Source organism: Calypte anna, chromosome 23 (assembly GCF_003957555.1).
Source record: "Calypte anna isolate BGI_N300 chromosome 23, bCalAnn1_v1.p, whole genome shotgun sequence".
Taxonomy (NCBI): Eukaryota; Metazoa; Chordata; class Aves; order Apodiformes; family Trochilidae; genus Calypte; species Calypte anna.
In genome coordinates this window covers 5,771,838-5,799,657 of record NC_044268.1, presented here as the reverse complement: position 1 = coordinate 5,799,657, position 27,820 = coordinate 5,771,838, and the positions used below count along the sequence as shown (strand labels likewise).

Genomic DNA, 27,820 nt, shown 5'->3' with positions numbered 1-27,820 from the left:
AAGGTAAATGTATGTAATATATATATATTAATATTAAGAGATGTAGTCAGATGAAAAGATTCCTAATAAAAAAAGAGACTGAAGCACCTTAGTGCAGCTGCTCCTTGAGGTTTATGATTGTCACTTGCCAAGACAACAAAACAAGAACCCATACTTTGCAATCAATTTCCACTATAGGCAAGACCACAGCAAATATTCTCAATTCCACACAACGACTGCACACAAAGACTCTGAACTAACAGTAGTTTATTGCAAAGTAGATGCTAGCACCTGACAAAAACACAGGCATTTGGAGAACAGAGAAAAGCAAACCTTTGTGCAGACTGACTGCATCTTCCAACAAACACTCTGAAAGCAACTAGCAGGCTACATCAAGCCACAGGGCCTCCTGGTCTCCTCCTGACATTCCTGTTCATGTGCTCACAGCCACCAAGTCCTCACACACCTTCAAAATGGGTAGGAACTAAACTCCATCTCCACCTTCTCAGTACAGTGGTCACCAGTTTTCAGGTAACTCTTTGAAAAGGAAGAACAGGACAGTCTGATTGTCAGCTGAAGCATTGTCCCCACTCAGTCAAAACCAAAGACAATGTGCACTAGGAAGTTTGTTTGGCAATTTTATCTTTGACCAATTACTGTGTTGTTTGACAGAATTGGTCTGCTGAATAATCTGCTGAGGTCTCAGTCAGAACAAATATAACATTATAGGCTGACACAGAACTGCTTGATATTTGCCTGAAAAAGATATGATTTAGCTGTGTTGAGAACTACTTGATTTTCAGTGGGACAGAAGTGCTGTTCTGAGTTTCTGACACTGCTAGACCAAACGGGGTAACAGTCCTCATGGTGACAGACAACACCATCACTAATCCCAGTAGCAAACCACCCCACAAATACGGAGACCTGGAAGCCTGGTTACAGAAAATAGCACCCCAATTCTCAGATCCTTTTCCCATCTTAGGTCAGATTAGCCAAAAGGCAGGATCAGCTCTTGGTGGATTTTAAAGGTCTGTCACACCTCTCACCATGGAACAGGATTTCTCTGGGTAGTGGAGCTGAGCTTTACCTGAACATAAGTCAAGTAGAATTAAGTCTCAAATTACTCTTTGTTTGATCTCAGTCACCCCCTGGCATCCCTCCTCTATGCCCTGTTGTACTTCCAGTTCCTGTCCCACTTCAAGTCTGTCTTGTCCCCTGGAAGGGAAAGCAAGGATGAGTTGTGCTGCTCAGGGATAACCCTCTTGATAAAGAGATCAAGTAGGAACAACATTTTCAAAGTCAGAGATTGGGGAAGGGAGCACTAATTCAGACAGAGATTTGGGACAGAGGGTCCCCCCAGTCCAGCCACTTCAAATTTAGTCCTTGACACCTCAAGACAGACAAATATATTTATTACTCCTGCTACATCAGAGTCCTCCCCCTCCTCACAGACTGTCAGGACTGCCTCATAGATACCAACATCTAATGAGAAAGCAAACAGAAGACAGACATAGTGAGGAGGAAGAATGATCTCCAGCTACTGAGACACAAGAAAACAGCAGAAGAAACAATGCTAGAAGATGGAGAGTCTGTGGCCAAAGATGATGAGATAAATATCTAAGCAAGTAGGGGCTGCAGTGACATTTCTGTGTGCATTCAGAAGTGTGGGCAATGTAACTGCAGAGAGATGAACATTACAGAGGAGGAGGTACCAGTCCTCAACAGGTTCAAGAGCAAAAGGAAGTTTGGACAGTGTAAAGACATGGGGTCAGGGAGAGTGAGAATAGAAAAACTAAAAATAGAAAAACCAGTGTGAACAGAATCTATATTCATACGAGAGACAAATAAACTGTAGAAAGAGAAGGGTAACAAAAGTTGAAAGAAATAGAAATGGTCTAATGCAAAATGGGGAAAGAAGGAGAGGGCAAAAGGGACCTAAATGTTTAAATAAGACTTCTCTGAAATGAAAGGAATACTCTGAGTGCTGAATTTGTAAGAAAAATATTTGGAAAAGCAGCCAAACCAAAGAGATTTTCAGAAGCATAGCAATGACAGCTGCAACATCATCTCATGAAGCTAAAAGAAATAAATTCAACAGGTACAGAGAGTGCAGTACAAGGAAGTAAAGAGAGATTAGTTCTGCACCTAACTTACTGTCTAGACAATTCCATTTCTATAGAAACAAATACAAATAAATTTTCTGGGTTTTATCTTACAAATATTCAATTCTGATTATTTCTTTTGTTGAAAGTATTTAATAAAATAATATAGTCAGCACATTCTTAGTTAATACCAGCTTTTTTTCTTAGACAGGATGCATATAGTGTAGCAACCAGTGAACCATTCTGAAGAGATGTGATTTGCTGTTACTGGTGGGGAAACAGCTGCACCCATTTCTCAAATGCCAGATAAGAACAGAATTGGTGAAAAACTACTAATCTTCAAAACAAAAAGTATAAAAAACCCCAAACAACATTGAAGCTTACATAAATTCTACCCTATTTGTAGTAATCAGCTTCTAGAAGGCCTTGTGCCATTACCAAACTGCAAATACATGTATGGGTAGGAAAAAACCCTAAAAAAACCTGGAGCTAGAAGCTTGACTTTCAAAAAGTATCTGCAGGGTCAAAAAGTCCCTGACCAGCTTGGTAGTAAAGGTGTCTGTGCACCTCAAAGAGCTGCAAGAGATTTTCTAAGAGGATGCCAAGCCAAAGGCTGATTTTTTAAGGCCATTCTAACAGAAGTACCATACAGTAACTCATGGCTGAGTCCTTGCAGCAGGTGCTGTTCCTGTGTGAGTATCTTCATCCCAAAGCATCCACAAGAGCAGCACTGCGGGCTCCTCGCTCCTCTTCTGACACCTTCTGCTTTCCTCACATAGTGGCAGCTTGCTGGGGGGGGACCCCAGGTGTAGGCTGGCGAGGCAGGGTGTACATGGCCCCCAGGAACTGGTCTGCAATGCGCCCAGCTTCCCTCAGCCCGCTCAGCAGAGCCCCGTGGACGGTCGCAGGGTAGTTGCGGATTGTGTGTTCTCCTGCAAAAAACAGGCGAGGGACAGGCTGGGGGGAACAGAGAACACTGTTAGGGCTTGTCCATGTTCTTTCAGATACTTTAAGAATGTTTAAAGTTCTTTAATCACCCCACAGTCCCCACTAACAAGAAGGTGGCACACATAAAAGCATCTGTATTAAAAATATTTTAACTTGTCCTGGAAATGACCGAGGAAATGCTTATATCTGCATTTCATCTCACAGGAGGGCTTCACACTTGTAATGACAGTAACATGAGGTGATATTTTCCAATTATTTGCCAGCATCTTTGCTTTGATACAAAGACAGTAAAGCTCTATTTGAAAACCAGTACTTTTGGAACCAGATAAACAGGGGAGATTTAATGTCTCCAGCCATATATAGAAAAAGCACTTGAGTGTTGTATCTACAACTCTAAAGCCAAACTGTTAAATCTGTTTAAGACAAATGATATTTTCTGATCCTGGAACATGAACTGCAGCACAGAGAGCAAAGAAAAACTTCAGCAATTCACTTGAAGTAGCAGGTTTTCCTTAAATGGAAACCTAAAACAAATATTGACAGAGTCATAAAAAGTAGGAGAAAAGCAAACTTTCATATATTATTCTCTGCAGAACATCATTTTTATCCATAACTATGTTCATTAGTATTTTTTCACTGGAAAAAACCCTAAATAAAGCAAAAGCCATACATCCTTCTCTGTTAGTGCTTTGATATGACATCTTCATTGTGTTAGCTCCCTGTCTGGGAGAGACCTTTCCATCTCACTCATCTTTCACCCTTTTTCAAATCAGCACAACCCAAATATGGTGATGGACACCAAAAATATGGAGTATGAAACACAAGAAAGGGATAATAATATAATACTTTCTTCAGGCATTTCCAAACTGACTTTCTGAATAAAAAACCCCACTCTTCTTCTAGTAAATAAATGACACCAAACATAGAAGGAAGAAACCATGGATAGGACAGTAAGTATTTTACATGTTCTAACCATCAGAAAATGCAAGTTATCTAAAGTTATTGAGGTTTTTCTAAAAAGAATGGAGAGATCTCTCACCTGAGGAGCACCTGGAATGGCTGGTCCTGGAGTGATTGGCTGAGCCATCAAATCATAGTCATTTCCAGAAGATCCAGCTGCTACATAGGAGTATGATCCTCGGGCCCACGGGTCAGCACGCCAGCGGGACACCACGGTCTCCTTAGGCTGAGACAAGAGAGAAACCTCAGTTGGTGACACAGTGCAAGTTCTACAGTTAGTTTAAAATAGGAAAGAAGAAAACAGCAAGAACAAAAGACACAAAGTCCTTCTGCAAATGCTCATCATGAAAATGCAAGTTTTATTGCATGATAACACAAAGTAAGTAACTCCTCTTTGGTGTCTTTGGTCTGTTTTCCAATATATTACCAGAACCTACTTGTTCTGGTTTGAAGCAGGAAAGAACTGATTTTCTTTTAACTAATTTTTCTATTCAGTGAAGTCTCTTGTAAGTAGCTGAATTTGCCAAAATGAACAGCAAGTTTCTCAGTCAGTGTTTACTTCTAGGACAAACAACCCACAAACAACCCCTCCTCCCCAAAATCTCTGAACAACCAAAAGGTGGAGCATAACCCAAAGAGCTCAATACTGCAGTCAAACTACTAAGAATTGTCATGCATCCTGAAATGCAGAGGAGTTACCAAAAAATGCTGTCTGCACTAACCTGAGGCACAGCACTGCTGCCAAATATTCCCTTGAGGATGGCAAGGCACCGTCCCACAATGACATCATCACTGATATTTTCCATGATCCCTGCTGCTTCTCCTGCTACCAAGGCCAACAAAATTGGGGCTGGGGTTGGGTGGGAGTTGGGAAGGAGAGAAAAACACAACTGAATTACTGAAATCAAGCATTTTTATCAGACAAGCTCAAGTTGAACAGACTCAGATCTGCAGCTAAATCATGAGCTTGAAAACTAAAAGAAACCAAAGGAAAATAGTCCTAAATCTTCCACCATCATATCAAATTATCAAAAGAAAAATGATTAATGTATGCTATAGTATTATTTAGAATTATCAAGAGAACTGATGTATTAAAAATTAAATACATGCATCAGCAAGTACAGCATGCAGGACAGAGGAAAGTTGTTCTTTAGTGAGGACATCAGCTGTTTGACACAGGAGTTTCCAATGGGACCTAGCAGTCATCTAGGCTAAACTTATGGGGACACAATACTTTCCAAACATGTAATTTTAGCAAGTGTTAAAGTAGATAGGTAGCAATGCAATTTAACAGACATAGCCTGGAATTCAGCATTAGCAAACTCCTACTGTCCATCTTCTCCCCTAATTTACTACAGAATTACTTGGAAGCCAATGGTGCTTTCTGCTTCTATTTGTCCTCCTACAAAATGTAAATATAAATATTATCTTGTATCTGTACTTGAACACTAACAGCATCTTAAAAAGTGTTTCTGTGATTCTCTGTTCTCTCTTAAATCTGAAACATGCACCAAAGCTACCTTTGTACAGGTTCCAAAACAGGAAAAGTTCTCCTCTGCTTGCAGTGGTGCTACCAACATGACCAAACAAATTGACACTTGGATCCCAGAAGACACGATCAAAACACAATACAACCTAGAAACAGAAAGAATCAAAGAGTTATGAAGAGCACAGAAAAAAAAAAGGGGGGAGGGAGGCAATTAGGCTCCCTTGTTTACCACTGGAAAGGTCAAGAAAGGAAAAGTTGGTGAATATGCATATTCATAAAACACACACTGCCTTCCCTTCCATGAGTTATTATGCTCTCAAAACTTTGCTGGTTAACAAGTTACTGCAGACACACTGCACCAATCTACTTCTGAAACTGAGCAGTAAAACAAGAAGGAGTTCTTACAGTTTCAGAAAACTTTCAACAAAACAGAAGTAGAAGAAAAGTACTTCCTCCCATCCACCATTCCAAACTCCCACTGCAATGCCTGCAGCTCCCTCAAAGACCAAGTCACCTTGTTAAGGTTGCCAAATCCCATCCTCTGCACTGCAGATGTTTTCCACTCAGGGAGAGGTGGCACAAACTGCACTGCTGGAGGCTGCTGTTTCAACACTCCCAAGGGCAGAGTACACAGCACAGCATCACATTTGTAAATAAAGGTCTGGCTGGTAGATCGGGTATTTACAGCTATCACTTCACAGCCTGGAAAATGGAGAGAAAACAGTCATTTAGTAGGCCAGGAGACAAGAATTTTGGATTCAAAATTAAAGAAACTACCATAAAAACACATCCATATCAGAAAACATTTTGTTTATGAAGACAGCTTTACACTAATAATTAAGTTGTAGGCACATTCCAGAAACTAATTTACACAGCATCTGAAAACACCCATAAACCCAAATGTTCATTTAAGGCCAGTAAATTATGTTTAAATATATGCATAAATAAAGAGCAAGTAGAGTGAGCCTCTCATGGAGTTGCTCTTCCAACTGGCAGTTTCCCAAGCCCAATGTTCTGAAGATCAAAAAGACATATTCCTCCCATTTGTTTGAATCCATATTGCATTTATTTATACTTCTGTTACCAGATCCTGTGGCACCAAGTCTTAAGCAGTCCAAGACCACTTACTCCAAATGTTTCAATCAATGAAGGAAACAGAAGAATAAATGTGCATTTGTGAATCAGTAAATTCTGAAACAACTGAAGAGAACTAAGTAAAATCACAGAAATGAACAAAAACCCCCAGCTTCCTACTACAATTAATCACAGTAAGAAATGTGGCTGCTTATCTAACCCAAAACATGCACTGAGAGACTATTTATGAGGTCAATTTTCACATCTGCAGAAGCACTGAAATCTATTTGCTGAGATCCTGTTCTCTCAGCAGTTTTCCAGGGCAGTTGGTTTCCTCTACCTGATGCTGTATAGCGAACCTGTCGAACTGCTGTGTTCAATTTAATATCCAACCCTTCTGCCAAGGCTACAGGCACACAGGAATATCCATTCCTCACAGTCAAGTGACTGCCTGTGAATTCAAAGTCATCATCCTGAAATTAAAATGCATAAAAATGTACTCACATAATTCAACAGAAAACAATCAGCAGCTCTACACAATGGCAACATTTTTTTCAAAGACTTGTTCTCTAACAGCAAGTCAAACAAATTTGAAATCTTTCCTGTCTATGAGTTAAGCCCTAAATACAGGAACTTTCACAGACATAATTATTAGAGGTTGTTTTGGCACTAATAAAAAGATGTCTGGGATTTCATCAGCAAATAACCACTTAAGAGCCCAGCAACTGCATAAAATCAGATAGCACTTAAGTATTTAGAAACAGTTAACTTTGATAAAGTTCAATAAATACAGCTTAAATTCTAGTGTATTGCTGAATTAACACATTATTTAGGTACCTGGTCCCAGTGCTTCAGTGAAAGTGTAGATAGGGGTGTAGCATTAGCAAATTCTAGGTTTGCAAAATGCCAGTCGAGTATTTGCCTGTCTCTTGATGACAGATAAACATCACTAGAAAAAACCAAACATAATACAAAAAACAGTTAGTTTGCCAGAGCAGGATGTTGCAAATGCATTGATTTTGAACATTTAATCCAAGTTTTTGTTTGAGCTCCTGCTTAGTGGAGAATAAATGTTCAGACCTCCTTTGTGAAAGATGAGTGTCAAAAACCAGGGAATTCACATTTTCAAAGTGAAGTTCAAGATACTCTAAGTTAATTTTAGACTCATAAGTAAAAGTTACATCAGTGCACCATGCTCAGTGATATAAAGCTGGGGAAAGAAAAAGAATGGGAGGGATAAGTGATAGTGTTTGCCTTCCCCAGTTACCATTACATGTTTTGGACTCCTGCTTTCCTGGACAAGGTTGAAGATCTGCCTATGGTAGGAGTGACTAAGTCTTTGTTTTGCTTTGCTTGTGTTCACTGCCTCTTCTTCACCTATTAAATGTCAGTTCTCAACACAGGAGTTTTCTCACTTGTACCCTTCTGATTCTCTTCCCCCATCCCCTTGGAAGAGAGTAAGCAAGCAACTGCCCAGGGCTGAGCTGCCAGCTGGGGTTAAACCATGACAAATCTCAAAGGCTTCCTGAGATCAGTCTCTGGTTACAGCCAGAATTCCCACTGAAATGTTTTTGTCACCTCTGAAACCAAAGAAGGTAAGAGCTAAAGGTGAGGGAGATCAGACTTGTTTGTCCCTTCCTAATACCTTGAGCTAGAGTAATTAAAAGGAAGCATACCACACCATTTTTGGAGCTCAGTGAGAACTGGTAAAAAACCTGCTTTCCTGAGTATTTACTTTATAATTTTCATCTTTACCTTGGTGGATTGGCTTCAAGTTCTTGTAATTTCTCTTCCAGCTTTCCTTGTGTTTCTGCCAATTCATCATATTCCTAAAGAGAGTAAAGACTAACATTAAAATCAGTTGACTGCAAAAGGTCTTAAAAGGCATCACATAGCATCACTTGGACCTAATCTCAACGTAAAACAGTGGAAGAATCTGGTGTATGTGTCTCTACTTTTACCTTGCAAAGAGCTGTAAGGTCTCTGTGTTTGCTTTTCACAAGGAACTCTGCTGTAATATCCCGGGGTGGCTTCACTTCTGAAGCTTCCTTATACTGTTGATGAAGTTCTTTAATCTTCTCTTTTAAATTCACCATCTTTTTCAGGTGGAGAAGGAAAAGGGAGAAGAAAGAAAAAAAAAATAAGGGAAGGTAGATTTTAAGGCAATTACTGTTTAAAATGAATGTTCACAACTTAAACAATGCCATTATACCAATGAGATTTCCTGGTTTTGGCAGGTGTTACTTACATACAATTCTACCTCCAAGAAACCACAATAAATATCACCCAACTGCAAAGAACATGGCTCAAACTCAACATTATTGATTTCTAACAAAATATGCTGCAAATAACTTAGGATATGAAAGCTGTCCCCAGGTATTTTCAATTGGAAATAATTCCTTGGAGAAGTAAAGATGTCATCTACCACAACCAAAAACATTGTAAGTAGGCCCAAAACACTGCTTCTACACTGAAAATCAGATTCTGTCTTATCTTGTGTCTAATGACTTACTCCTCAAAAAGAGAGACTCCTTTGAGCTAACATTGCTTCTAGGCAGGTCTTAAATGAACAAGATACATTTAAGAACATTAATGGAAATGTTTTTATATTTTTCCATGGAAGTTAATGCATCTTTTGCCACTTTCTGAGGAGCACAGAGCTGTCCCCTTTTCCTAAATGTCACTATCTGACCTTATTAAGAAGATCTTTCAATTCCTCCTGTGTTTTCACAATTTTTTTCCAGTGCTCAATCTGCTCATCCTTTACATGCTTCTCCTGCAATCTGGAAAAGGTGGAAAGTGAGTCAGCTCAGAAAAAAATCCTGTTATTGAGATAATCTAATCACTGTAATGAAATAAAAGCACATGTGAGGGGTTATTTCAGTAAATACTTGTATGGCAATTAGAAAATTATATTTGGCATAATTTGCTTCACTAAACAACAGATACAGAAAGGAGAACTCAGCAGAGGCCAAAGAGCTGTATTAAGTGGTCAGTGCTTATCCTAGGAGCATCACAATTGTTTCAGGTATCTTTTGGAAAATCTTCCATGAAACAGTGAAGTCTGCCACAATCAGAGAAGTCACTTACTGTATGACAACCTCCAGAGCCTGACCCAGGGAGACAGGCTTATTATTGAGCACATTAAAATCCAACTGGTGACTGAGATAGGAGGTGGCTTCCAGCAGACGATTAAATTCTTGCTCCACCATCTCATCTTTCTCTTTTGGAACCTAGGAGCCAAAAGAACAAGCTTTCTTTGCAGCATTATAGAAGGCACATTACATGATGATTAGAGCAAATCTCAAGATTACTCATTTTTTAACACTGTATGAGAATATTTCAAACTTTTCCTATATATCTCCAGTGCTGCACAATTTCAGGATCTCGATGCCTGCTGACAGTTATGTAAGAACTGAAAATCTGCCCCAAAGACCTTTATCACCTTCCCTTACTGACACTGCTCCCCTTCAGAATTTTATGCTGAAGCTTCCCCTTTAGCCTGATGTGCACTTAAGATTCCCCCATGCCATCCTGTCAGTCACATTTGATAACAATCATAACTCTGTAGCTATATAACATCATTTTTACCTACAGTATTAAAACATATTTGAGCTTTATACTAAGTAAAACATGTATTTCACAACTGTGAGACTATTTCCCTTTATCTACCAAAATACTTCAACAAAGCTACTATGAACAATGCAACTATAAGGAAAGCTTTCAAAATGCAAACTTTTTTGTCCCTTCCCAATGATACACCCACCACTGACTTGACCTTTGCATTCCTGAACCACACGAGAGCACTGGATGCATTTTTTTTTCCATGAAAACAGCATCAGACTTACAGCTTGTCCATTTGCTTCATAAAGTGGACATTTTTGTTTGATCTTAGCCAGTTCCATATTCACTTGTTTGCTGACCACAGCCATGGGATTTCCTCCTGGAAAATATTTTGTATAGTTAGTTAATAGAGTACTTCTGCAAAGTTTGCTTGCTTTTCAATAAAAATTCTGCAGTTAGAGCTATTTCAGAGACTAAATGCATCAACTCCAGGGCAAAATACATTCCAGTGAAGTAGCATAACACTGCCTGAGGTTTGGTCTTCACAGCAATTCTTGCAACAAGGTCACGAAAAAAAAATCCTTGCCCACCAACATTTAAAGGACCACATGCAAAAAGGGCTGACAAGAAAAGTGGAGTTCTGGGGTGACAGCAACCTTAGTATGAATCAGAACTTACAGCCATAAACATATATTCTAAATGTTTGTGAGCAGTGTGCTTGTAAAGCCAAGGAAAGCTCCCAAAGCCACAAAATAATTTCAGGAGCTTTAGGGAGTGTGCTGACATTGAGAAGGAACCTGAAGAACTTAATTTCTAAAAATATTGGTGGAACTCCAACAGGTGACATAAACCATACCTGTAACAAGTGTAACTAAACAGATCTGGAAGCAATCTAGCAGATTTGGGGTCTCTCCCATCTTGTAAATTTGCTATGTATCTGTTCTTACTTACTTTGCTTTTAGCTACTTAAACAATCTTACTTCTCCAGGTTCAGTCTCAGCTTACACTTCAGAAGATCCAAAAGAACAACTAAGAGAGCTGCCCAGAAAATTAGCCCAGGGACCCAAGCTCAGAATCCACTGAAAAAAGTGGGAAAAAGAGCTTTAGAAAAAGCTGCTGAGCAAGTGCAGTGAATCCAGTGCAAATATCACTTTAAAGGAACTGGGCAAAGGAACAGACATACAGAAGGACAGCATGCCAAAGAGCAAAGAATTCCACCTAGCACATGCAAACTGTAAAAGAATGGATCTTCAATAGCTTGATGATGTGACAAACCCATGTATGATTTCTGTGACCAAGAGCTATGGCAACAACAAAAATCCCAACTTTTAGAGTGGGTTACTATCTGTTCTCAAGATTCACTGATGGAAAATGCTAAATGCCACTGAGGCAGTTGAAAACAGTTGAAAACACTCTATTATTTTGGCCATGAAATAATATCAGGGTTCAGATTTGTAATATCTTACCCCAGTTTTCTTCCTCCCACCTTTATATTTTGAAAAACTCACCTAGTCCTGTTACCACCATTGCTCCCAGATCAGCAACATAGTTCCCTTTCCGAAAGGTAGCAACTCTTCCTCCTACTCGGTCCTTTCAAAAGCACAATGTGTTAAACCTCTGGTAACATTCAGCAATAAATCTCACTGAAATATCATCACTTAACCTCCTACACATGGCATAAGTATTCCCTTATCCAAAGGTTCAATAAAGAAAATGTACACTTTTCCAAGACTCTCTGCAAATGAACATTAACATGGCATTAAAAAAAAAAAAAAAGGAAAAAGATGCCTAACCTAATTTAGACAGATTTAACTATGTTTACAGTAGAATTCCTACTCCTTTCTACCACAAATCCAAAAGCTCTGTAGGAAGTGATTCAACTGTGCTAGAAAAAACTAAATTTTAGGGTTAGAAAAACCATCAGCCAATCATACTTATCTGTTCTCTGGACCCAGCTATCAACCAAGATAACCACGAACCAACAGGCTGGTTTAGATTCAGGAAAGAAAGGGTCTGATTCTCTGATATGCTACTAACTTAGGAATAACACTCATTTTCCTATTTACCTATTACTTACCCAGCAATATGTATTCTTACTGTCTGTAGCTACACACAGGCTTCCCAATCTTGGGCATGGCACTAGGGTACTTGGATTATGCCAATACTAAATGTGGTTACTGGGTAATTTACAACGTAGAAAAAAAACCAGCACAGAAATTCATACCCTGGCTTCCAGAACTGTGACATCCATCCCAAAACTCTGCAGCTGGCGAGCTGCTGCCAATCCAGAGACTCCAGAACCAATAATGATCACCTTTCCAGTCTTCTTGGCTAAAAAAAGGGAAAAATAAGCTGCAGGCTCTAGATGTACAATTATGTGGCACTGAAGAGATACAGAGAACACAGAGAAGCTTTCCTCTCATTACTAGTTCTGGCAGAATAAGCTCTTAAACAAAGCAAAAAAACCACAAGATGAAAATTGAAGTAATTATGTACATAGTATGGGAACAGTGAAACACTTCACACTTCTTAATGAGACAGGTCCATGAAAAGTACACAATTACTCCAGCTGTGACAGGGACCAATACAAGAGGAAAAATACTTCTGAAGAACAACTGTTTGAAGAAACTGATTTTTTTTTTTTTACATACAATGAGACAAAATATCATGGTTTTATTTCTTTCTGCCCCAGAATAAAACCTAAACAGGACAGACAAGTTCAGCATTGTAAAATTCAAGTGTCATGTGAGCATCTAATAGATGTGTTTGTCTTTTTTTATTCAAATAAGAAACAAGGATAACTCATTAAGTTGTGACAGGCACCAAATTATCTACAGATTTCCAAACATTTTGCCTCTTAAAGTTATTTACTTAAATACATGGATTCTTCATGGACAATGATAGCCAGATGGCTTTCCAGCTTTTTAAAAGTTTTAAAAATATTTTTATGATTTAGTAAAAATCATAGTAAAAATCTTAATTTTCTCACCATCACAATCCTATAAGAAGCACTCAAAAATTTGTCCTAACAAATCCCAGAACAAGAAACAAAACTACAATTAAACACAAATTTCAAGTTTCTTACTTGGAAGGGGCTTCACTCTTTTGTAGATACCAAAGTTGATTAGACCGTGACGCTCCAAATAGCTGTGAACTCTGTGCACAAGCACTGTGTCACCTGGAAGATGGTAATGTTTATAATTATTCTGTACATTTGTCAGCACCTGTGTACTGAAAACATATTTAAAGCAAATGTGTCACAGCAGAAATGCAGCAAAATTACCCTGAACACATCCCTTTCTGGACTGTAGCTGTCCTACTGAAGAATCCATCCTGAAGAAGGTGAAGGTTTGAGGTTAAGGTTTGCTGGTTTTGACACTGTTTCCCATGCTATGCTACAGTTCTGAATACTACCTGAGAAGTTATATAGGACATTAAATGCTTCTGTTTATTTAGTGTGGAAGAACAACTTGTCTGAAACTGACTACCATATAATCACAGAACAGCTAAGGTTGGAAGGGACCTTGAAGATCATCTAGTTCCAGCCCCCCTCCATGAGCAGGGACACCTTCTGCTAGATGAGGCTGCTCAAGGTCCCATCCAGGGAGCCTCTCAAGGTCCCTCTGGATGGCTACAAAAATCTGGAGATTTTCACATGGAACTGTAATGCAATTTGCCAGTACTAAGCCAACCCATTACTGAAGCAGTGAATTCTTGTTTTCATTTTTCTAAACACAATAATTCACTATTTTGCAATAATTCACAGTGTATCCACGTTACAGTCAGCATTATTTTCTTCTTTAATGACTCTCTCTTTGTGACTCCCCTCCACCCTTTTTCAGTCTGTTAGGAACTTTCTGGAGAAGAGTGCAAAGGTCAACATTTCAAAGCATTAACTTCTTGCTCTTTTACTCTCTTACTTCTTTCACCACAGCCACTCAGTTTATGCTTTACATAACCTTTTACTGCTTCCCAGGAACCTTATGATTAAGAAAATCTCACAGCTGCAAACCACCATGAAGTTGCAGCAAATGTTAGAACCTTCATGTAAATTTACTTGCTGGGAAACTTGTGTAACAACCCATCTTTTTACCAGCTTGTTTGAATGCTGCTAGGGATGTAGTTCTTTACCAGACAAAAAGAACCCTAATATGCCCTGAACCATAAGCATACTGCAACATCACATTCTCTATATGAACACTGATGGACTTCCACTAATAAAAGGACCCGCCTGAAGTCCCCTCAATTCTGAGCAACCAAAACCAAAGAAAGAATTAGCAAGGATGTGGTTTTGGCAGTAAAAGGTGACTTACTGTTATAAGGTGCTTCTAACTGCTGAATAGTTGCCTCAAATGTCAACTGAATCTTTGGGTTATCCAACCAGAGCTGCAGCTGTATTTAAACAAACAATAAGACACATTATATTAAGCAATACAAAAGAGGTATTCTCCACATGTGTTTGTTACTGTTAGGTGAAAGAATTAAAACTTTGGCAGCACTACCCAAGCTGCACTGAACTTTGCCTTCCAGTGTTCTTCAAGATGAATATCACTGATTTTAACTTCCTACACCATTTCAACTCAGTGGAAATGCATCAAATTAGCAACCTCCTAGTCACTCATACAAGAAAACATAGACTGAAATAACAAAACCTACAAAATGGAAGCACCAGGATGTTTATACATAAAGCCTTCCTTTCAGCTGCATGGCAAGTGTGGTATGTGTGATATTTAAACTGGACATGCAACATCACCCAGCATCTGACTTTTTGGCATCAAACTTCACATTATTTTGTAAAAGCTACAGAAGTATGAGTCCTCTTATGAACTTTATCTCACACCTTTAATCATCCTTTGATGAGTAACACTATCCTGGACTTCACTGGCCATATTTACACAAGAAAGAACATTTAGAGGACAGTTACAGCTCAAAACTGAAGCAGAAATAGCTGTAACAAAACAATTCTCAAAATATTTCTTGCTTTCTTACTGCTAATGCTTCTAACATGACTTAAGTTTTCTAAAACACACTTTTCTACAAACAGGAGAAAGACCTGAACCTTCTTTGTGTGCTGAAGAATGTAAAAGCATTGTCACAACTATAAAGCATCATCAGCAAAACACAACACTACTGCTGAAACTTTAATAAGGTTTAAACTTCAGGCACATTTGTCTGAACTCAAGTGAATGAACTCCTCTATGAATTACATTAATATTGCCCCTTCTCTCTATATTGTATGTTGGATGGAAGTAGAACATTCAGAAGCATTTTTATTTCTTCAACTTTACAATTTCTTTTATGAAAATCAAAGCTAATGAAGTAATTTTTCTCTTCTGAGAATAAACCACATGACTGGCTTGATGCCTCAGTATTACAGCAAATGGCTACTAATAAAAAGTATTATTTAAATATACTACAGAGACTTCCTTAAGCTGAGATGAAGTAAAGGAACATTTGCAGCAGCTTTCTGTTTATTTATTTTTCAAGAGCTCTATTAACTGAATCAGAGTTGTGATGGTTGTTGGACTATTCTCTGGATATTATAAATATACTAAATATTTTTTATTCTGCCTTACAACATTGTTTCCATCAAGGACTGGACCACACCTCTCTTAGCAATTTAAGAGCACAATAAAATGTCAGAAATGAAGCCCCACTGTCTCAAAACCCAACAAAAACAAATCTACCCAAAAGTCTTGCCCTATCCTTTTCTTCATCAACACTTTTCCCATCAACTTACGGTGCGGTTCCTGATGTACAGAAACACCTTCTGGGTCTGCTGGGGGCCACTGATTATATCAGGGAAGCAGGCAGCTTCTTGAGATGTCATGCGGTCGTGTGGAAGTCTGCTCTGGAAAGCTGCACCCTCCACACCTACAACAAAAAGACAAGTTGTCCACAGGTACTGCAAAAGGAACTTCTAAATGAGGATTTTTACACTGCTATTCCTACCCACTGCCCCTGTCCTTGAAGTGCTATGGTGACCAATTTAGTGCCATGCTTGCATTTAGTCCTTTTATTTGTTTTATTTGTTTCTGCAAGACATGGAGGTTCCCAAGTCAACAGTTCTCTGAATTACAGGAATCACCTAGGGTCAACAAAAAAGCTCTACTACAGGGCAAAAAAAATCCATAAACAAAATAAACCTCTGAAAAGTAAGGGGAGGTCTGGGGCACATATCAAGATAACATATAATATTATATATAACAGTTATAAAATATAGTATCAATAAACCAAAACTGGTTTAGATGCTGTTCTTAATTTGTGTGGTTTCTGGTTTCTACCAGAATATGAAAAATATTTTGGACCTGAATCAAGGCAGAAGATTGGCAAGACTGAAGCAGAGTGCCCACAGCCCCCTCTCACCTGCTTTTCAAGGTTCAGTTTGTACTCAGCTCCTCAAGCTACAAGAATCCATCTTAGCCTGTCCTTTGGACTATGTCATATGCTCACAACAGGCAGTGTGGTGTAATACAGCCCTATTTATCCTGTTCCTGTGTCCACTCTCCAAGTGTTTCCTACAATCAACAACTACAGATCTCTAATTTTTTCTTTTAAGTGTTCCACATGTAGAAGACTAATCTGAACATACACAGGAGACACCTCTGTGGAAAGGCTTCATTCATCAAGGCACCCATACTTTGGTCAGTTCAAGCACTGGCAATTAAATAACAATACAGCCATGTACCCTACATTCCTCAATCTCATTTGAATGCTACCCTACATATAATGTGAAAAATGAAGACTGCATAAAGTGGTACAGCAGAAGTAGAGTGCAGAAAGACAAACCTGCAGGCACAGAGAACATAATAAAGCACCCAGATGTGAAATACAGCAAGAAGAAAATAAATCTTGTACGTCCTAGGAAATAACTTGAGATCAGGCCAGACAGAGGAGAGAATATGGAATCTAGAAAGATACAAGTCAATGCAACCCACAGAGGAAAAAAAACCTCACAAGTAATGCAGTAAGTTTAAGATCATCTGCTGAAACTGAAGAGTTCAAAAGATTTTTAAAAATACCAAAGAAAATACAAGCTTGCAGTGTGTTACAGTAACCAAGACAACTGTGGAAGTTTGAAGTCCATGTTTAGAGGTAACCATGTCACTCTACTGGGGACAGGAATTCTCCTTCCAGTTCTGGTGCAACCACACACACCTTTAGCTTCCAAACATTTCTATGTCCCAAAGGTGAAGGAAAAAAATCTAAGCAAAGAAATGATTGCAAAGCTAACAAAATTCATTCACAAGCAAAGATTAGAAGACCTGTGTGCTGGTTCAAAGTAAAGAAAACTGTATGTAATAATTTATAGGAATTTTACAAGAAGAGGAAATTAGTAAGAGGCTACAGAGCACTGCAATGAAATAAGATTAATGATAGTAAAACTTGGCCCATCTGTAATCCTAATGGACACCACTTGTCACCTACGAACAGAAACCCAAACTTTGCTAGAGCTTCAGTTTCTCCACTGAATAAACATGCCCCAGCCCTTCTGTCATCCTTAAGCTGAACACTGGAACAACTGTGCAAACATTTACATATGAATGCATTACACACCCCAAAAGCTGCATGTAAATCGAACTTAAGATAACAATTCTCTGATACTTAATAATCTAGAAGGTTTGTTGATATTAATCAGCTTCTAGATTATCAAGTGTTAGCAAAAAAAATCAGCAGCACCATTTTCAGAGAATGGCCACTTAAAGATCTGAAATGCTGAACAGGCTTTTCAAAATGCCTCCCTCACAGGTTTACAGTAAAATGAGTGAGAATTCTCTAGGTACTTGCTAAGTAGCCTTGACTGTCATGCAGTGTTCAACTGCCAAGAAACTCTCAGATATGTGGATTTAAGGCAACTCACCAGTTTCTTTAAAAGCTTTCTTGTGACTTCTTCAAATCGAGAAGCCAAAGAACTGGCATTCCTACCAGCCTTGGAAAAAACTCCAAGGTGGGTCTTTTGATAACTTATTTTTTATGGCCATGTGGTTTTTTATGGCAATACCTAAACTAAAGAGTTAGACTATCTTTGGATAAACACTGATATTTAGAAAAAAAAACCCAACAAAACCCAAAAACCCCAAACATAATAGGGCTTGACACCAGAATTTAGAAAAAGCCTAGTTATTATTACTTATTAATATACTGTTTTATTTGGCCCAACCACTAGAAGATATTATAGGAGCTTATTATTCTTGAATTCACTTTTGCAACTACAGAGCTCAAAGTTAAATCAACTCTAGGCTGATTAAATCCTCATCCCACACCATTACTGCCTGTTTCAAGAAAGCAGTACATTAAAGGGAGTACCAGTTAATAACTACACACAGTTTCCTGGAGGCAGACAACCCTTTAACAACTGTAGGCATGGCTCAGCTGAGGCTGCATTCTCATCTCTTAGCACACATTCACACACATACTTGTCACCTCCTGACATTCAGCATCAGCAACTAATGTGCTGAAGTTTTGATTATCTTCTTCCCCAAAGAAGAAATCTTGAAGGATTCTGCTCACTGAAAACTGATTTACTGAAACATCTGCAGATGAAAAATGCTCTGAAGGAAAGTTATTTGGCTGATGTATCAGACAAGTGCTAAAGCATACTCTCAGCATGTATTTAAAATGTAAAACACAGAACTTCCAAATAGTCAATGCCAGCCAAAAAAAATGAAACAGGCAATGAATCCTTAGGGCCACAATCTGTAATAGTCAGAAATTCTGAGCAAGTAATAAGATCCAAAACATAACTACGTTCCTTTGTTCAGAACAGCAATAATGCACTCTTAGAGGAGTATCTTGAAGTTGTATGTGCTTCCAAAAGACCATCTTTTAGTTACAGATTAGGTTCTGGAGCCTTCAACTCCTTTGTTAAAACCCTAATCCTCAATCCTCAGGTGAGAGCAAAAGTGGCAGCTGGAGGAAGAGTTTCAGTAGCACTGAGTCCAGACACCCACTCTGTGAATTAAACAGTAAGAGGATACTGCTAGCCATTCCCAATCCAGTCCAGTGAGAAGCAGACTATAAATCTCCCCAAAAGATAAACCTTCTGGGCTAACCATTGGTACACAGCTCAAACACAAACCCTTACAAAAAAAAAAAGGAGCAAAAAGATACCTCATGCTTTGTTTCTTCAGCAAATTGGAAAAAAAGGTCTACTGTGCTAAAGCCCAGAGCTTTCTCATTCTAGGTGGTAGAGACTGGCTAGGTAAGAAAGATCTTTTTGTATGCTTGGACTCCTCTAAACATGGAGAGGAGTGGAGGGATGAGAGATCGGCCTGAGGCATTTGAACAAAAGTCAGTGTCCTTTTTCCACAGTTGGTACAGACCTCAACTGAAACTTGAAAATCCCCCTCACTTTTAGCAGGGGGGTTAAAATCTCCCATTTCTCTTGCTAAGTTCTGGACAACCACACCCATGCGCACTTGCAAGCATCAATCCCTAACCTGGGGGCTCTTGCTGCTAAGTGGCAAGCATCAAACGCCACCCTCACCTGATGCTTGGCCGTCTCCATACCCTCCAGAATTGTCGTCTTGAAGTCCTCCTGCTTGCCCTGTGGAAGGAAAGAGGAGAACTCAGGGACCTTACTCCATAAGTTAAACCACACTGGACATAAAGGCTCGGCAGTTGGCGGTTTAGGTATTAAATGTCACCAACTAACTAAACCCATTTTCTGAGAATCACGTCTGGACCCTAGGGCACCAAACTCTATCAGAGTCTTCTGAAGTGTTATCCATGTTACTGGAAGGCTTTACATCAGACTTTAAAGGAAAAAAAGTAGTACACAATATGTAGCATTCCTTGTGGCTAAATACTGGTGATGGACTTCATCAATAGCTCGGATCTGAATAATCTGAATGCATTTCTTAAGTGTCAAGATCTGGTGGATGGATAGCACCAGCTTCCATGGATCTCAACATGTAAGAAATTAATAATCTTGCCCTTGGTACTCCCAAGTCTTCTCATATGCAATGGGAATCAGTCTGAAAAGCCTCTTACTTTCAGCAACACCTATTCTTTTTTTTTCTGCCATAAATCCTTCCTTGAAGCTTGAGGATGGAACTTTTTTTTGGAATGGCTAAGGACCACTTACTTTGGCTTCAGCACCAACAATGTTCTAACACACTAAGACCACCTTTGAAGCCAAGTACAAGCCAATACTATTGATCAAGAAAGTGATCAATACCAAGCACTGAAAGACTTTGGTCTTCCAATGTATCCACTGCTGGAAACACGAGGAAAGGCAAAGCACTCATCTAAAAAGATCCAAAGAAGTCTCAAAATTACTTTAGCCTGCATTTACGTCCAAAATAGCACTCTTGACAGGACTACAACCCAACAAGGAACAGAGCATTTCTAGAATATTCTAGAAGAAACGTCCTTCTACAGTGAGGTGTTTGCCTGAAGTCTTTCACCTCCACAGAGCTGGAAGCTGCAGGACACTACAGAGATGGCCAAATGCTGCTCAGCTAAGTTGGTTTAGTACCAAGGCTCCTTCATATCAAGTGCTTCAATTGCCAGCAAACTGGGTGTTCTCTGAAGCCCAAACAAATCCTCTCTGAAACAAACTGCTGAGGTGAAGTTAAGATATGAAACAGTCACTTCCTAGAGCACAACTGGTCAAGGTGTCCTCTCCAAACATACAGGAGCAAGGTCTAACCTGAGGCTGCACACACAGTCCTTAAAATTACTCTAGAGTTTAAAACTGGGTGGACAATTTTGCCAGAATGTCATTTGAGGCTCCTAGGGGATACACCAACTTATAATTTCATCTGAACTACACATTTAACCCCTAAGGCAAGACACAAAGTAAATCAAATGTTTTCATACCTCCATAACCTGGATTAACATCTGGAATGCTGTAACTTTCCACATCTACAGATAAAATAAAATAGAAACTGAAACAAGAAACACATTTTCACTCAGCTACAGTAGAGGAGCAATAGACAGCACCTTTATATAATCAGTCTACCAGCAGGGAAGTTCAGAAACTCACAAGAGAGACCGTGACAAATAGTTGTATTTTGACAGGCCTCAGAAATCCCAAAGTCAGGGTTCTGTGAACTAGTACATAGGCAACACCAAGAGAAAAGTAATCATTTCACTTATACTGCAAGTATTTTATTTTGCTGGGAACATTACAAGACCTGCTTCCATTCTGGGAGAGACAAACACAAGTGGGACATCAATATTTATGTTCCAGCACAGACCATTAATTTGCAGGAAAAGTTACACTTATGCCTTCCAGAAATTAAGAAGTTGACAAGATCTTGACATCACCCTGTGGCATTCAGTGTTACTGAACCAGCACTGACATCGAGTAGAGGGGACAGAATTCCTTTGGTTTTACTTACAAAGAGGTATCAGTATTTTCCTTTTCTGATAATAACAATTAAACCATTTTCAACGTTAGGTCAAAAAACCAAAGCATCACTATTAGTGCCTGCTCAGACACAAGTCTGGATGCTGCCCAGTCTGAATACAGAAATGGAGAAACAAGGCCAGGTAGTGCAGCCTGTAACAAAGTCATGTTTGAGCTGCAAAGGAACAAGGCAGCAAACAAACTGCTGTTCCAAGTTAACATCACATTATTGCAGCTGAACACAACATGTTCAGGAGCAGAATCTGATGAAAAGCTCAAGGCAACAGAATATAAGGCCATGATCTGAACTGCAATCAGGAAGGTCTAGAAAGGAGTCCATATGATCATCTAGTGCCTCAAAATAAAGAATAGCAGCACACAATTACCACTGAGTACTGAAATGTAATTAGGGAAACAGACAAGTCAGATGAAAGAAAGAGAGCACCAGTAAATTTGAAAATTCACAAATTAATCTGGATCATATTCAGTCTTACTCTTCCTTGGAAAACAGCAGCTAGAAACACACAATTACCACAAAGAGCACTAATGAAACTAAGAAGACAGGAGCTGTTAAAGATCTTCAGGAAGCTACAGCAATGAGAATCCAATTTGGTCAAACAAAAAAGATCCTTAGAGAACAATTACCAAGAGCAGCAAGCTCCTTAATTTTAGAAAGGATACTGGCAAACAGGAACACAGATGTCATTCAGCAATGAAAGTGAGTTTGGAAACTTTTTGCTATCAAATAATATTTCTCAAGTAAAGAAGAGAAGAAGTACTTAAAGGAAATTAATCATGAAATATTGGTACACCTTTTAAAACTGCAAATCCAGAGTGCAACAACCTGCATAGCCAAACCATCTGGAATTCCCCACAACTGAACATATTAATGGAACTCACTCCAAATAATACCAGCATTTTGCTGTCATCTGAAGTGTGTTACTTAAAACACTCATCTCATCATACTGCAAAGTGGCTGCCAGAACAGACTACTGAAATACCAGCTACTGCCATTACTACATTTCTAAGTATGCACAATTAAGCTTTACATCCCTACTGTGTTTCTGCAGGTTCTAAACCTAAAACCTACAGCCTACAATGAAACTAAACTAGCACTAATACAGAAGCTAACCTGTAGTAGTTTAAGTTTTCAATAAGCAATCATGTTCTAGTACTGCTGTCCTATTCAGTATTTATTATTGAACACACATTTTTTGCTACAAAGAGACAGTCAAGACCTCAGTTTTAAATACTTCTTCAATATCCAGCAGACTCTGTGCCTCTTCCTGCTAATGGTTGTTTAAATTAAAAGCTTCCATGCCTTTTAACAGTCAGCATGGGATGGCTTGATGCTCTTAATGCCTGCATTAATAAAGACAAAGGCAGAGAGATACACCAAGGTATAGTTTCAGAAGCCTTTAAAAATGCAGTGAGACTACCTATGGAATGACAACTGAAAATGAGTCATGCTCCAACATAACTACTTTATGCCTCTCACAGGTTTTTCAGGAACAGAGAAAGAATATGATGAGCTGATATCTCCTTATTTCTAAGCAGATGTTTTACAATTATTTGTGTTTAGATTACTAAATACAGTGCTTGCAGAATAACTGCTTAACAGACTGTTGCATTTAGAGAACAGCATGAATCTGCTACTGCCTACCATCCACATTCCTTCCTTCATGGGACAGAACACTGTCCTTGACTGATTATGCCTCACAGTGATTTCAGTAATCATTCTTAGAGGCACAAAACGGCATCTGAGAAATAGCAAAAGTATATTAATATTAGGCCTCAAGGATTCAACACAAAGTCTAAAGTAAATTAAGTAGTAAACTCAGGTTATTTGCTTAATTACACCCATAGAATTCCATTTTTGATAAATCAGATAGAACTAGGGGTACAGAGGATTTTTATCACTGCAAATATCTCAGGGGAGTGTATGAGCTACAGTATTCCTGTATCAAACCAAGAGCCAAAAGCCACAACTTTGGAGAGGCTACAGGGGCAAATCCTAAAAGACAACACAACTGGGACTTTTAGTATATTCTGTAAAACTGAAGATAAGTATCCCCAAACTGACATCAGTCTTACTGTCTACATTTTCAAGTCTGCCATCCAAAAGGAAGCCAACTTTGAGTAGCAGAACTGAACATTTATTTACACCAGTGATGAACCAGCAGAAGTTCAGCTGCTGGATTTCAGCTGTTGTCTAGCTGCCTAGCATGACCCAGTGGCACACAACACACATCACCTCATGAAATCTCTCTGACAGCTAAACTTTGCAAAAGTGTAATTTTGTAGACAGGAGAGTGACACACCACCACCAAACCTAACTGATTCTGGAAGCTGTAAACACAACAAAGGAAGAATGGACAGGAAAATGATATGCTAGCACCATAAATTTCAAAAAGCTGCTTCCTGAACAAGACTGAACAAAAAACTTTCTAAGTTTTATTTGGAAATGAAGCTTTCCAAATCTGTCAAAGGTTAGGAGTAAAGCACCAAGGTTTAAGCAAACTGTACCCAACTAGAACTTAAGAACAGAGTCATAGTTTAAGGCCACAGAAATCACTGTATATTAAATTGTTTCTCCTGCATAACAGTTCCTCCAGTAAATCTAATCTCTTTTCTCTCAAAGGAATAACTGAATGTTGGTACACAAGAAGGTGAGGCAGCTAAGTGCCACAGAGGTTATTCTGGTCAACAAGCTCCCAAAGACAAGTCAGCAAGGATCACAAGAATCTACCATGGGAAGTTAGTTTGGAATTAGATCATGCATAATTCCATCTTTATCTGTCTAGTCTCCTGCATTTTTCCCCTCCTTCCATATATGGGGCCATCAAAGAAAACAATACACATGAACAACTGAAAACCAGACCAAAGCCAGACACAGGATTCATGATGTACTTGATCCTGCTTAACTTCTGGCCATAAAACAGGTGAGTAGTGTCAGATGAGAAGGGCTCTTTTTACTCACCAGATGGCTCCTCTGGCTCACTTTCATTCTCTTCTTCTGCAGGAGCTGGTGGTGGTGGTGGGGGTAGTTTTTTCTCCTTCTCAGCTTTAGCATTTCTCTCTTCCTCAGAGTAATACTCATCTTCTGACAGGTTTGCAAGACTCTCATCCATCTCTCTGTACTCCACCTGTGAAAAGCACAACAGAGGATAAACACAATGAAGATGACTTCAGGTCTTACTACTAAAATGAACATGGCAAACAACAAAACTGCCCACAGCTCAAAGTAAGTGGCCTGAGATACTTTGTCCAAAGTCTTATTACACTCACCATGTTATAAATTTTCAACAGCTTAACAAGTTCCGTGTGTTCTTATCTCCACTAAAGAAAATGAGCTCAGCACTTGTCCAACAGGAGAAACTTTCTATGGATACCAAGACCAGTTGATGTGTATTTAACCTCTCTGGTTTTTTTCCTTTCCTTCATCTCCCTCCAGAAATAACACCTTCACCTCAGACTCCAGAAATAACAAATTGCCTCAGTCTGTGTGTTCCAATTTGAATTTACCTGACTAACATGGCTGAGCAGAACTGTATATAACATTTCCTGAAAAAAACCCACCTGTGTCCTGTACAGAGATATATATCCTGCACAGATAATCTCCTGTTTCCTGGAAATTTTGCCATGGTACAGAGGATGCACCAGAATGACCTCCTTAACAGTTTTTATATGCAAAGTACCAGTCCAGCAATCACATCACAAAAGAACTCTGAAGAGTAAGACATTCAGTGTCATGGTGCATCGCATGTGCCTCCTCCCCTGGGTGGTCACAATAGTGACTAAACACAACAGCAATAAAAAAAATATTCTTACTGTTGTGTATGTTTCATTCTGCTCTCCAATAAAAATAAACATTATTACCAGTAACAAAACCTTTGCCTCAGCATAAAGCAACACAGAAACCCCAAGAAATAACCTCGAAAGGATCCATCTCATACTGCTTATTAAATCAAGCTTTATTTCCAAAGTAAAAAAGCTTTGTATATAGCTGTTGAATTTCCCTACATACTGGAAAGGAAAAAAAAAGCATTTCTCACAATATGTAGCCATGATAAAAACTGGAAAAAAAAACCCCAACCTGTTAAGTGTACCTCCAACATCCTACAGGTCAGATATTCTACCACAAGATGACAAAAGCAACTCCCCATTTCTCATCAAAGCAATTACAGATCTTTCACAGTTCAGTCTTTAAGAAAGGGCAATAGTTGGTGTGATTCAAATTGCCACTCAGAAGCTCCTGTATAGGAACCCAAAATTCAGTAAAACACTGGCATGTGCCACGATCTGTTATTTTTCAAATATTTAACTCCTTCCTGCCCACAACCACCAGTTCTGCACACTGATCAGCAAATGCTGCACCACCAGGATCACTTGTGAACTCCCACTCTGAAGAAAATCACAATGAAACCAGCACAAACCAGCTCTGTTCTACAGCCCTCTGAAGTCTCCCACCTTCCCCAAGCTCCAAAAAGTTTCCGAGAACAATCAAGCCCAATAAAAAACTAAACTTTTCCCTAGGTTTACTCTTAATCTGGATGTCCTCTTCAACTGAGCTCACACCATGAACACTTGCAGTCAGGCAACCCTGTGCTACCCTGATGTGCTGGTGGGGATATACTGTGTTAAAAGAGATTAATGCCCTTATCAAATGAAACATCACTGAAATACAACCCACAGAAAAGGCACCAGTTCCTACTTGCAAACAAACCAGTACAAAACAGGTAAAACCCAGGTATGCTCCCCCTGAAGACCCCAGGTGAGTTTGGGTTGGAAGGGACCTTTAAAGACTATCAAGTCCAATTCCAGAGACATCTTTCATTAGATCAGGTTGCTCCCAGGCCCCATCCAACCTGCCCTTTAACACTTCCAGAGAAGGGGCATTCCCAGTTCCTCTAGGCAGCCTGTTTTGCTGCTTCATTACCCTCCCCATAAAAAATTTCTTTCTCATGTCCAGTGTACATCTAACATCTTTCAGTTTAGAAGATGCACCAGAATGACCTCCTTAGCAGTTTTAATGTGCAAAGTACCAGTCCAGCTATCACATCATGGAAGGGCTCTGAAAAGTAAGAGATTCAGTGTCCTGGCTACAGTAAATCCAAACCTTCCTAAAAGTAGTTTAACCTTCCCCATGGAACACACCCAGCCTTGGGCACAGCCAATATCTTCAAAGTCTTTTGCAACAACATTTCTAAGAAAAAGTTTAATAAAAGAAGGCAAAAGCTGTCAGATGCTCAGAATAAGGTAAGAGAATGACATATCACAAGGCCAAGTTATTGGATGTTTTTATCATCACGTTTGTAACCTTGTAATGCCAGCATCATCCCAAGCACAAAGGCCTCAAGAGAATCTGCATCCATTTATCTACCCCAAGTAACAACATTAATGTGCTCATGGAAACGCAAATCGTAAGAACTCAGATACAGCATCGGAGGGGTTTTATTTTCCACTTTTCCAGGCTCGGTGTCTGACCAGGAAGCCCATCAAAATCCCGACGGCAGCTGCACACTGCTGCCCCTCCTGAAAGGAACAAACTGCCCCAGAACCTTGTGAGAATGATCTGACAATACGAGGCTCCACACCCCATTAGCTCTCTGCAGGATTTCCCTGGAGGCCCCGAACCGCCCCGAGGCACCTCTCGTACCTCACACACCATCCCAGCAAGGCCCGAGGAGCCGCTCAGCCCAGCGCCCCTCAGCCCGCTGCCCCGGGCCCTTCCCGGCGAGATGGGGCCTGGCAGCCCAACACCCCAACACGCCCCGCAGCCCCAGCCCCGTCCCAGCCCCCCACTCCCACTCCCACACCTACTTTCGCCCGCTTGCGGCGGCTCGTCCTGCGGCCCTCGGGAGTCTCGGCGATCCCGGTGGTTTCGGCGCCGGGCGCAAGGGCGCCAGCGGCTGCCGGCGGCTCGGTGAGAGCGCCCGGGGGAGAGGCCCTCGGCGGCTCCTTCTTGCGGGGAGTGCGCTCCGCGGCGACACCGCCCTCGGCAGAGGATCCGAGGGCCCCTGAGGCGGCGGGCGGAGGCACCGGCACCTCAGGCCCGCCCTCGCCGCCCGCTGCCGCCTCCGCGGCCTTCTTGCCCCCCGACAGCATCGCCCCGGCCGCGCCGCACAAAGAAGGCAGCGAGCGCCAGGCCCGCACCGCCTCCCGCCGACACCGCCTGCTCCCCGCGTCACCTCCTCTGACGCGGCCCCGGCACACCCTGCTCCTGACCTCACATCCTATGGCGTCACACGCTGTGACGTCACCTCCCCGATACAGCCTCCTCCTGACGTCACCTCCCCGAGCCGCGCGGTGGGTGCGCAGCAGCGGTCCCTGCGCTGCCGTTCAGCG

General features: G+C 40.2%; 1 protein-coding gene across 2 annotated transcripts; it reads right to left on the bottom strand.

Moving 5' to 3' along the window:
• Positions 1-229: 229 nt before the first annotated feature.
• Positions 230-27,672, bottom strand: KDM1A (lysine demethylase 1A). 2 transcript variants are annotated; one of them, XM_030464367.1, is made up of 20 exons: positions 27,296-27,672; positions 24,453-24,618; positions 19,604-19,663; positions 15,857-15,990; positions 14,430-14,508; positions 13,202-13,294; positions 12,341-12,447; positions 11,625-11,706; positions 10,401-10,495; positions 9,643-9,785; positions 9,245-9,335; positions 8,514-8,648; positions 8,308-8,381; positions 7,390-7,501; positions 6,893-7,025; positions 5,993-6,180; positions 5,510-5,624; positions 4,712-4,839; positions 4,069-4,215; positions 230-3,038 (listed from the first exon to the last, which is right to left on the bottom strand). In XM_030464367.1, exons 1-20 carry the CDS (start codon positions 27,578-27,580, stop codon positions 2,853-2,855), a joined length of 2,553 nt encoding a protein of 850 aa, XP_030320227.1. In that variant the 5' UTR covers positions 27,581-27,672; the 3' UTR covers positions 230-2,852. The 2 variants fall into 2 exon arrangements, with proteins under 2 accessions (XP_030320227.1, XP_030320228.1); XM_030464368.1 differs by lacking the exon at positions 19,604-19,663 and having other exon boundaries at positions 27,296-27,650.
• Between the last annotated feature and the right edge of the window lie 148 nt (positions 27,673-27,820).

Coding starts and splice junctions, on each gene's coding strand:
- KDM1A (XM_030464367.1), bottom strand. CDS start 27,580: ATGCTGTCGGGGGGCAAGAAGGCCGCGGAGGCGGCAGCGGGCGGCGAG. Junction 10,496..11,624: donor AATGGTGGTAACAGGACTAG/GTGAGTTTTTCA, acceptor AATATTTTCCAG/GAGGAAATCCCATGGCTGTG. Junction 3,039..4,068: donor CCATTCCAGGTGCTCCTCAG/GTGAGAGATCTC, acceptor TGTTCCCCCCAG/CCTGTCCCTCGCCTGTTTTT.